The sequence below is a fragment of the Peromyscus eremicus genome, chromosome 3 (genome assembly GCF_949786415.1).
Source record: "Peromyscus eremicus chromosome 3, PerEre_H2_v1, whole genome shotgun sequence".
Lineage (NCBI taxonomy): Eukaryota > Metazoa > Chordata > Mammalia > Rodentia > Cricetidae > Peromyscus > Peromyscus eremicus.
Window position 1 is genome coordinate 19,954,763 of NC_081418.1, and position 12,102 is coordinate 19,966,864.

Here is a 12,102-nt window from a genome sequence, read left to right on the forward strand (position 1 = left end):
ACCCTTTAGGGGCTGGGGATGGAGCTAGGTGGTAACGCTCTTGCCTGATATTAACACTCTTGCCTGGCATAGGGAATACAAACACATGGCACATGCAAGGCTTTGGGTGTCATGAGATATCTCTCAAAATCAGTTCATGAGCTTGTCTTTATGAGAGCACAGCTGACATTTTTTTTTGTCATAAATTTTTGCTAACGATAAAATTTGAGCTATTAAGCACAAAATAAAATCAAGGGGAGCTTTTAGCTGCCACCCCCTCCATGAACTTGAGAGTTTTACAAGCCCTGGAGAGCTTTATGAAGACATTGATAGTAACAGTATTCAGTTTAATTTTTGGATATTATGAATGAAATACGCCAACAGTTTGGGGAGTTTGGAAAGTTCAATATTTTCTAATTATTGACTTTTTTTTTTTAGCAAATAACCATTATATGGCATTAGAAAAAACATGCATTGCTAAAAGATTCATTCAACATGCAAGATAGATGAGTAGACTTTAATGTAACAGAAGTTCAGTGAACGAAAAGTTCATTGATTGATGTAATTGATACACAAATAGCAGCTGCCCTTCAAGGAACCACACTACTTGTTGACTTTTGATGCCAAATTGAAGGAAGCCTGGAATTACCTGAGGAGACTAGTGGAACCTTCCTTTCTCAGGCTGCATATCTATGTGAGGCCAGATTGTCTTCATCTACTTCAACTAAAATAGCACATCACAACAAACTGCACGGAAGCAACCACGAGAATCCAGCTGATTTCTGTTTAGCTATTTAAAAGATATGTAAAATTGTAAAAATGTCACACTCTGCTATTTTTTTTGTCTTAGAAGACAACATTTTTAAGTAACAATGTCGTGTGTTGTTCTAAAATTCATTATTAAGAATATTTAAATTGTATTAGCTTTAGTGCTTAACATAGTTTATGTTAATAGATATGACCCATATAAGCAAAAGCCATTTGAGGTACGTGATAATTTATAGGACCACTTTATAAGGGGAGTATAAGCAGGTGCAGAGAATGTTTGAGAGCTTCTTTTGTACAGTATAACTAGGCCTGACTACTGTCCTATTATGCAATAAATATCATTAGTATCTTCCTAGTCTTCTGATGGCTGTAAAAATCTAAAAAATAGGCTCGAAAGGTAGGTCAGGTGATAAAGTGCCTGCCTTGAGGACCTGAGTTCAATTTCCTGAATCCACACTAAAAAAAATACACCACCACCAAGGAAGGGCTGGGCATGGAGGCATGTGTTTTTAATCCCAGAGCTCAAGCAGTAGAGACAGGCAGATCCCTTGGTCTCCCTGGCTAGGCAGCCTAGCATACTTGGTGAATTCCAGACTGGCAGATAGACCCTGTCTCTGAGAGAAGGTGGAGAGTACTTAAGGAATGACCACAGAGCTTCTCTGGCCTCCATATACGCATGTGCGTGTGCACAGTTTTAGAAGGCAGAGCTGTGCATTTAGCTCCATGATAGATCACTTGTGCAAGCATGTACGGGGCTCTGAGATCCATATCTAGTGCTACAACTACAAAAATACCGAATGTCCTCTGTAAATCTTTTGTCAGCCCACTCCTAACTGAGATATCTGCATTTTTTTAATTGTGAGATGTAGCTGGGAAAATGCGTTAACGTTTGTGGTTTGTATCCACTCTTGGTTTCCTTTCCAAGTGGAAGGAGCTGTACTTCATGAGGAACCAGGCAGGTAAGACTAGCCCGTGAATGATCAGATTTCTTACACATACCTGGTGGCAGATGGAAAGTCCAATAACTGGTAGTAGAGGCCTGATGAGAGCAACTGATTTCAGACAGGAAAAGAGAACTTAGGGCTGTGTATTTTTCAATACCTTTGGCAACAGCTAGGCAGTGACTTAAACCTTATAGAATTCCAACCTTAAGCTTAAAAATACATTCATGTATGCCCGCATTAGAAATGGAATCTCCAGCTGCTGCCAACCTAGACAACCAAAGGAAATAGAGATCCGTATTGTTCAAAAGCCCAGCCTTAGGAGAGGCTGTTACTGAGCAGCTGTGTAAACAGAGCTAACCCCATGGTTTCTCCTGCAGAGGCTTGGTTCTAAGGAAGACTGGAGTATGGGGTCATGAACAACTGGGAACTCAAGGGGCTTGGCTCTTATTCTTGGCATCCAGACAAGCTGAAGGTTTTCATTTCCGCGTGGATGTGGATGGACTTAAGAACTGTGCGGGAGTCGCCAGGGAAGCTGTAAGGAGTCATGACTGTGACCGGACTCCCTTCCTCCCTCAGGGTCTACCTTTTCCTTTCACTTTCTCATTCTCTCAATTCCGTTTCTCCTAGTCTGTCCTCTGTTGAAACTCATGCTCCTTGGGAGCAAATGGGTAGTGCAGAGTAGGATGTCTGTCCAGCTTCTCCTGTAATCCCTACATTCACAAAATTAACTAAATTATTGCATCCAATGCATTTCATTTTTAAAGTAGCTTTTCCTTTGTGTCACACCTCTCACACCCTTTGTTTTTACCTCACTTAGTAGTCTCCCATAGGTAGAGGCCTTCTATTCCCTCTGAAGTGACTTAGACTTTCAGGCACATAGATAGACTTTCCTGGATTCTGGCCTTCTGATACTGACTGATTCAGTAATACGCTATACCTCCAATGTGTAGCCTATTCCTCTAGCAACACTTTCTAATTGTTGAGAGCTCTGAATGATGAATTAGAGTGGAACTGGTGATGTGGGATAGGATTGGCATGAAAATCAATACTACTAGTAACTGGTAATAATAATAATAGAAATAAAGCAAAGTAGATGTCTTAGTTTGAGGAACTGTTGCTATGATGAAATACAATGACAAAAAGCAACTTGGTGAGGAAAGGGTGTATTTGGCTTACACTTCCACATCATTGTTCATCATCAAAGAAAGTCAGAACAGGTACTTAAACAGGGCAGAAACCTGGAGGCAGGAGCTGATGCAGAGGCCATGGAGGGGTGCTGCTTACTGGCTTGCTCAACATACCTTGCTCATCTCACCTTCTTATAGAACCCAGGACCTGCCCAGGGATAACACCACCCACAATGGGCTTGCGCCCCCCCCCCCCATCCACCACTAACTAAGAAAATCCTCAAGCTTGCCTACTGCTTGATCTCATGGAGGCATTTCTTAATTGAGACTCCCTCCTCTCAAATGATTTTAGTTTGTGTCAAGTTGATGTAAACTGTCCAGCACTGTGGAGGAGATGAAGGAGTATTGGCAGAAAAGAAATTAAGTCCTGTGAGTGTTTAATATCTGTCAGACACTGTTGTGGGCTCTTTACTTACATTAATTGAGATCAAAAGCACGGCAGTTTGCTGTGACCATAGACAAACAGAAGCCAAAATGGCAAAAACTGAGTCCGAGGCTGGGGAGAGTGGATGTGAAGAGGAACTGAAGAACAAACCAGGGAACAAAAAAGGCATTAGAAACTGTTGGGACCTGAAAAACGACAGCCTGGGTGGTGATTGGTGTTTGGAATCCAGAGGAAATGGGGTACATGAGTTGAACCTTGAACTGTCTGTTTTGGGGCCAGTGTCGTTAGGTAGATGAAGAAACAGAAAAGGTGAGGTAGGCCTGTGTGTGTTCCATTATACCGACACTGGAAGTGTTTGGGGTGGGAGATCAGATGCGGGAGGATGAGGAGGAACACGGGAAGGGCGAATTTGGCAATGGACACAGTGAAGAGTACAGCACAAGAGACTAATGTGAGAGAACATGAGATTAAGGAACTCTGCTCTGGGAATCAGAGAAGGCACGGTGGAAGAGGAGGGTGCATTCATTGATCCCAGAAGGGATAGAATTGAGTGAAGTTCAGCTGCAACTGACCCTAAGTCCACTGGAGGCAAGTCCTGAACGGGATAATGGGTGGGAGAATAGTCTATGGTAGAGGGGGAAATGCCTGTTCTCGGAGATATGCAGGATCTGTCTTCCTGACCTCTATAAGAGAAGAAAAATGCAACTTTTCATGTGTGTGAGGAGAGCAATAGTTAATAGAGGTGGCGCTGACTTGTATTTTTTTTTGATTTTTTATTGATTCTTTGTGGATTTCACATCATGCATCCCATTCCCATCCATCTCCCCACCCCTTTGTTTCTGCACTCTGCCCTTGTACCACCCCAAATAAAATAAAATTTAAAAGAAAGGCCCCCAAAAAAACAAAAAACAAAAACAAACAAACAAACAAACAAACAAAATCTTGGTGTGGAAGCTGTAGTGGGGATGGGTTGCAGAGTATACCCTGTAGTCCATGCATCTTTACTAATATGTCCATTGCAATGAGCCATTGGTCTGGTTCAAGGCCTCTGACTTCTGCTATACTATTGATGCTGTACCCTCACTGGGACTCCTCTTGAATATCCTGTTGTTGCCTTGTGTCATGGAGATCCTGCAGCTTTGGAGTTTCAGGTCCAGCCCATTCACATGCTCTGGCAGTTCATAGATGAGGTGGATATTAGGGTGGGCCAACTCATAGCTCTGGTTCTGGGATTGGGTGGTAGCTGAGCTGGTTGGCCCACCAGTGTAGCATGAATCTTAAATGGTCTTATTAATAAAATCAAACCTGGAGCCAGGTATTGGGGTGAATGCCGGGAGATCAGAGAAGCAGAACAAGACACAGCTATCTCACCTCACTAGTTCCTCAACTGATCCTGTTTCCTCAGACTAGAAGCCTCTGAGTCCTCATCCCAATGGCTCTCAGCTGAACTGCTGCTTGAAAGCCTGAATGCTTAACCAGCCAAAAGCTGCTAGTTGCTGGTCCTCACGCCTTATATACCTTTCTGCTTTCTGCCATTACTCCCTGGGATTAAAGGCTTGCTTTCTGGGATTAAAGGCGTGAGTCACCATGTTTGGCTGTATCCTTGAACACATGGATTTCTGCCTCTGGAATGCTAGGATTAAAGGCGTGTGCTACCACTGCCTATCCTCTATGTTTAATATTGTGGCTGTTCTGTCTCTGACCCCAGATGAGTTTATTAGGGTGCACAATATTTCGGGGAACACAATACCACCACAACCAGCTTTCCCTCATCGTCACCATCCAGGTGAGCTCTTCAGCACTGCCCCAGCTAGTTCACCCAATGCAGCAGGCAGCAAGGAGTGGGTTCAGTTCTCCTGCTCCTGTGCCCTCAGGTCCAGCTCACCCACACCCACACTACCAGGGCCAGCTCTACTGTGTTGTCCAGCCGAGGTGCAAGGCCTACTCTCCTGAGTGCTGCAGTTAGTGAGGGGCTCTCCCGCTCTCATGCCCCCAAGGCCAACTCTCTCACCTGCAGCAGGTGGCAAGGGGTGGGGGTGGGCATCTTTTCCTCACCCATGCCACAACATGGCATATGAAGGGGAGGAGGGTCAGCTCTCCTAGTCTCATGACCTCAGGGCCAGCTCACTTGCACCCTCCACCAACAGGGTCAGCTCTAGTGTGACTTATATTTTTTGGACTGAGAGTGTCATAATTGCCATGGGGTTCTTTAACTCACATTCCTCAAGTTTTGTTCTCCCTCCTACCCGAAGTTGCTTTGATGTGCAGGGAGATATAGAGGGTGGGACTAAAAAGCCCCCCCCATCTTGGGAGATCCTATGGAGGTCAGCACTGACATGGCATTTAAGTCACCATGTAAGGCATCGCACTATGTGTGAAAGCCCATTCATTTTCCAAACTATCTACTTTACAAACCCTTTATGAGGCATCCTATTGAGGTTTTTTATTCCCCTGGGGGTGAATGCTAAGTGTCTAGTTTGGAATGGTTCCAAAAAAATCAATACGTAGTCAGGCCCTCTGGAGCTGTGTCCTTCCACAGTGCGGCTCCACTACAGTTAAAAGAGATGAGCTTCCAAACTTAAAGCACTCCTTAAGTCTCGTCAATGCCTTTTGTGTTGTCTTGGTAGTATTATCTCTATGGCTTAGAATGCTAACATTAGTAATTAGCATCGTCAGACACACATCTGCCTGCTTGCTCATGCTGCCTCCTTATCCTGTACCTCACTGAGAATACAAGCCAATTCCTCTTGTGATTAAACTTTGCAGCTGTGGTGACCTGCATAAGACTAAACCTGTCAATAGTCAGTCATGGATTGGGGATGAGCTCTTAGGGCGTCCTACCCCTCCCTGTTGAACCGTTGGTTACCCATGGATTCTAAGGGAACGACAGTCAGTGTCTTGAGCTGTGTACATACCAGGGAGCCCATCAGATACCAGTGGACAATTCCAAACTCTTGGTCACAGAGACGACCCTGGTTAAAATCAGTGGGTCGTAAGGCAAAGAAAAAAGCATGAAGGTGAGAAAGAGATTTGTTAGGAGGAGCAAGCGTTGTTGACATGGGGTGGGAGAGAAATAAGAGGAGATGGGAGATGAGAGTCATCAGCATATATGTATGTGTGTGTGCATATGTACACATGAAATTATCAAAGAAGAAAGTTAATAACGAAAAAGTCACAGCCAATATAGAACGCTGTTGGAATGTAGCTTGTTCCAGATGGTGGTAATATGTAGCTAAAGTGGCGTCAGGCTATTCTGACTGGGAAAACATAGGAAATAGTTGAGGAGAGATAGAGAAGGGGAGAACTGAACGCTCTAGAAGTTTCTCCTGTTTGCTTTCAGCTTAGGACAACACAGCTATTGCTCAGTGATTTTCATATTTATATATATTATGTTACATATTATACTTTGACCAAAGAAAAATTTTAACCCCATCAATTACAATAGATTAGTCCCCATGGGCTAAGAGCAAGGTAGCTTCTCAGACAGCTTTTGTAAGTAGCATCGTTCCTTTTCCCTGCCAGGCATCTCACATCTTGCTGTTGAACATTGTTAGCCACCAGTATTTCACTGAAAAACTCCACTTTTGTTACTTCTGTCCACTTTCAATCATAAAAGGAGAAGTAATGATGAAAAATGTATCTATAGGCCCACACTCCACCACGCCGCTGTCAGCTGGAGCTGGAGCTTGGACGGGCACTTTCTCTCTGCTCTCTTTCTCAGGCTGGCTACACGGTATGGACTTGTGTCTCTGGTTTTAAGTCCTGTACAGGTGAAGGGCTTCAAGCTTTATTCCGGAGCTTCTGCCCCTGGGCTCCATTTTGATGTATCAGCTGTGTGGCTGTAATTCTGTCCATTGATACCCAATGTCAGCATGCTCAAAGGTTGTTGGTTATTGTGCACAGACTAAGCATTGTTTTTGTTTGATATTTCCATTTTGGTCTTCTCCTTGCAATATCTGTGCCATCTTCTTTGCTTTCTCAAAGCTAAATTGTTGTACAATTTTCCTCTTTTCCTTCCATATCCTTCATCCCCGCCACCCCACGCCCGCCCCATGAAGGGCTCCATCACCTGGCTGTGCAAGCCACAGCCTGGACTGCTGCCTCTGAGTCCACTTCCCCCCCAGCAGGTGCAGGAGAATCAGTGTTGCTGGCACCAGTCTCCCAGCAGCTTGTCTAATTTCTAGTGTCTGCTCCTGTTGTCATACAGGCAGGGACAAGAATAGGTTGGGCAAAGTCCTTTTTTATTTTGTCCCTCTGCCTTTCCAGGAGCTGCTGTGATTGGCCCACTGTACCAAATAGAACTCATTTTTTTTTCTGTTTTTCTCAGGTTTTGCCATTGCTTACACACACACACACACACACACACACACACACACACGCACGCACACACACACACACACACGCACACACACACACACGCACACACACACACACACACGCACACACACACATAAACACTTCAATTGACGTTTCTATTTCTTTATCTGGATTCCTCACTTCTCTTGTACACACACTCCAGGCTTCTCGTTTTCCCACATCTTTGTGCATCCCAATTTTCCCTTCATTTGTGAGTTCCTGATATTGCTGGGCATCCCCTTCAAATTCTGCTAGCTCCACTATGCTCACCCTGGTCTGTGCCCCCAGATCTTTGTTATTTATTTGTTGGTTGGTTGGTTTTGGTGTGCATTACTTTGAGCTTAAACTTCAGGGCTTGTGTGTGTGTGTGTGTGTGTGTGTGTGTGTGTGTGTGTGTGTGTGTGTAGTGGATCACAGCACATGAAAGCTTGAATTTAGGTTCCACCATATAGTGCCTGCATGGCCTCCAATCCTGTGGGTTTCCTCCTTGCTTGTTTGCAGGAAGAAAGATGGAAGAGTGTATAATCATTGGTATCTGATAACAGTCTTCTCCCAACCTCTTGTGTCTGAAAATGCTTCTGGCCCCATTATCATGAACATTGTCATGACAAAGTTAAAGTTAAACCTCAGAGCTGGAGAGATAGCTTAGCAGTTAGGGCACTTGTTGCTGTTGCAGAGGACCTGGGTTCCCAGTACCTACACAGCTCACAACCACCTGGAACCCCAGTTCTAGGGAATCCAATGGCCTCTTTTGGCCTCCGTAGACCCAAAAATGCATGTGGTACACAAATGTATGTGGAGGCACACCAATAATACACATGAAATAAGTATTCTTTAAAAAGGTATATAAAATTGAACCTTGTGTGGATACATTTTCCTAAGTGTTCAACAAAGGTTAGCTCCTATTTCTTATGTACATCAACACCCTTTACTTTGAAAGAGGTCAGTGCCAAAATAAGGAATATTACATTTAGCATGCAAATGAAAGTTTATAGAAATAGAGTTATTTGGCAGATGAAATTAAATGTGACAGTTTGGGAGTTTACAGGAAAAAAATAGCATTTCAGAATGCATGTCATGTTAGGCAAAATGAAATTTTCCTAAGCTCCATGGAGGACTGTTTATCCAGTCCACAGATATCTGAGCTGGGCACACTCTAGGGCTCCCAACAGACTATTTTCTTAGTGTGGTGTGGAGATGAATTGCTCCATTAGCATCCCAACTTGAAGTCGTCCTGATGATTTTTTTTTGATCCTCACTCTCTCCTTTTATTTATCTGTGAAGAAACTTGTACAGAAAGCATGTTGCTCCCCTGGAAGTGAATTGCTATTCTTCTTCAACCCAGATGACAACATCGAATTTCTCTAGTCATTTATGGATACATAATAGGAAAAGAATCATATAGAGTTAGACCAAACTTAAGTTCTTTCTTTTCTTCAACACAGACTAAATAATACAGCCCGTTCTTCCCCCAAGCCACATTTGCAAGTTGCATTCCCTTTTGAACGATTTTGCAGCGACACCACAAAAAGATTGCTTAAGGAGTCTCACTTTCTCTCCCTCCTTTTCTCCAAGGAAGCAACGATGTCTGACAAGAGCGACCTAAAGGCTGAGCTGGAGCGCAAAAAGCAGCGCTTGGCCCAGATAAGAGAGGAGAAGAAGCGAAAGGAGGAAGAACGGAAGAGGAAAGAGGTGAGGCTGGGTCCGGGCGTAATGGGGTCAAAGGGTCACTGGGGCCGGAGAGACCAGTTAGCAGGACAAAAAGGACCCCTGAGAAATTGGAATGAAGTGTGAGCGTGTATCTGCACACTCTGAAGAAGGAAGTCACCCCTTCCTGGTCAGTGCTGTCAGGAGTCCTACATGGCTCAAAAGTTTGCACGCCCAGGTTCACCCTGGATTTGAAGAGAACCCTAAAAGTGGTCCATGATCTCTTTGATGTTGGATATTGTTTAATCTTTCTGGACCATGTTCTCCTAGCCTTACTTGGGCAACAATGGTTGGTTTTTACTTCATGGAACTGCTAAGGTTAGGATGGCCTTCCCTCCCACAGCCTAGAACTTAGAATGTAGTTCATACCTGTGCTAGTGTTGAAAGAAAGATAGAAAGAAAGAAAGAGAGAGAGAGAGAGAGAAAGAGAGAGAGAGAGAAAGAGAGAGAGAGAGAGAGAGAGAGGGAGGGAGGGAGGGAGGGAAAGAAGGAAGGAAGAAAGGAAGGAAAGAAGGAAGGAAGGAAGGAAGGAAGGAAAGAAGGAAGAGAATCTATTTATTTTTGCAAAAACTAACAGGATGAACATTTTAGAAAACAATGACAGTGGATTTCCTGTGATTCCTACATGCATGCATTTCCTGTGATCAATAAGAAAGAATCCTCAGCTTGGTTAAGTAGGAATCGGGTGGGAAGGTGGGTGGATACCACAGAGCACGGTGTTAAGTGTTGTAGCAGGAGGGGCTTTTCTGCTGTCACCAAAAGATTTCTTTTGTCCAAATAGCAAGGACTTTCAGTCAGGCAGCTTTTCTCCTGATAAATTTAAGGGTCAAAGACTCTTGACCCCAAATTCAAAGCCTGTCATGTGTCTTCTACCATCTCGATCCAAGAAGTGATGTATTTTTTATTCTCCATTTTTTGTAAGTGTAGAAATAGCCCATTTGATGCACAAAAACCAGATGGCAAAGATATTTGTGAATAGTTTTCTAGAAAGGAAACTTTGTACAAGGTGATATGCCTACATAAAGAGAAACTGGGACTGCTCCCCACACAGCAATTGGTTCCCCCTCCCCCAGGAAAAAGAAAATGCTTTGATGCCTCATAATCTAAATAAATGCTGTTTCATTCTACAAGTTTAAGAGAGGAAAATAACAGATTTACAATGTTTATTATTTTTCAGTAATTGCCGTTGCATTTCAGCTTCTGGCTTCTCCCACCTCTTTGTGTCTCATACAGTGACTGATGTGATGGTATGCTTGTCCTTGCTATCCTACATAATGGTTTTCCCTGAGAGATCTTTGCTGTCATGTATGCAGGTTGTGGGTGAAATCGAGGTGAGAACTGACAAGGAATGGCTATTCATTTCCACGGGAAGCCCAAAGAAAGCATTATGTGATTATGTTTCCCTTCTTTCAAATGTCAACAGCTACTGTATCTTTAAAGCACCTGCTATTCCCTGCTAATAATGGGTTTCCTTTTAAACTGACATTCTAATATCCGACTTGAATTTCTCAGAATTACTGTGAATTGTGATGTGATATAGGAAATCTGGTTCCAAATTAGGCTGTCTGCTCTATCTTTTTCATTTTACACATTTTGGGGGAATCACAGGCCAACCAAGCAGATGGAGGCTAGCTTTCTTTTTCTTTTCTTTTCTTTCTTTTTTTTTTTTCTGGTACACTAAGTAGTTTTGAGAAGTAAAAGTCTCACCCCCTGCATATCAAAAGGAGCTTCCAGGAGCTTCTGCATGTTTCTGGCCTCCATGCACCTCTGGAATTCAAGTTGCAGAAGGACTTCTGTCTCCATTTCTTAAGGGACAGGGCAGTTCAGAGTCACAACAGCAATTCACAGTCCTACACATCCATGCTCAGCTCCATTCAGAAGATCTAAGTCAGGACTCAATCTTGGGATGCACTGGCTGTATTATATTTAAGGTCTGCTCTGGCTTTAAATCTCCTTTCTGCACACTCTAGCATCCCTCAAGAAGCTCTTTTCTTTGTACCATTTCAGCATCTGTAAAACAAACAAACAAAAACACTTATTTGTTTATTTGATGAGTGGATGAGAGTGGAACACTTGTGTGCTGCAGAAAATGTGTGGAGCACATTCACTCTTTCCACTATGTGGGTCCCAGTGATTGAACCTAAGACAGCAGTCCGCCTACTCATAGACGGGTTTATTTGGGGCTTACATTTCCAGAGAGATAAAAACACATCACTGTACAGTGGGGAGGGGCTTGGTCCTGCCCCAACTTGGTATGGCAGCCTGTGTTGGCTCCCCAAGGAAGGCCTTACACCCTATGAGGAGTGGATGGGGTGGGGAAGAGGGAGGGGGCACAGGAGGAAGGGAGGAAGGGGGAACTCTGGTTGATATGTAAAATGTAAAATAAATAAATAAATAAATAAATAAATAAGTAAGTAAGTAAATAAATAACCTATCACTATCATGGCAGGGAAGGGGTGAGAAAGGGGGAGCATGGGAACAGGAAAAGCTGAGTGCTCACAGGCTCATGTCTCAGAGAGAGTAAACGTAGGATGGTGGAGGAGTTTCAAACCTCAAAGCCCATCTCCAGTGACACACTTCCTTCAGCAAGACCATACCCCCTAGGTGCCCCCAAACAGTTTCATCAACTGAGGACCAAGTATTCGAGCCTGAGAGTATGAGTGACATCTTATTAAAATCACCACACCATGGAGCCACCTCACATCCCTGTTTAAATGTCCTTTGCAAATGGTTCTGGCTCCATTTATTCTGAACAGCCAGTGCCACCAGACAGGCA

The 12,102-nt window shown here is 43.6% G+C and overlaps 1 protein-coding gene across 1 annotated transcript in view; it reads left to right on the plus strand.

Moving 5' to 3' along the window:
• Dync1i1 (dynein cytoplasmic 1 intermediate chain 1) overlaps nucleotides 1-12,102 on the plus strand; it is a 312,054-nt gene that overhangs the window by 24,259 nt on the left and 275,693 nt on the right. The window contains exon 2 of the mRNA XM_059257353.1: nucleotides 9,195-9,311. Within this exon, the coding sequence (XP_059113336.1) occupies nucleotides 9,204-9,311 (108 nt within the window). The 5' untranslated portion in view covers nucleotides 9,195-9,203. The remainder of the gene's footprint in view (nucleotides 1-9,194; nucleotides 9,312-12,102) is intronic.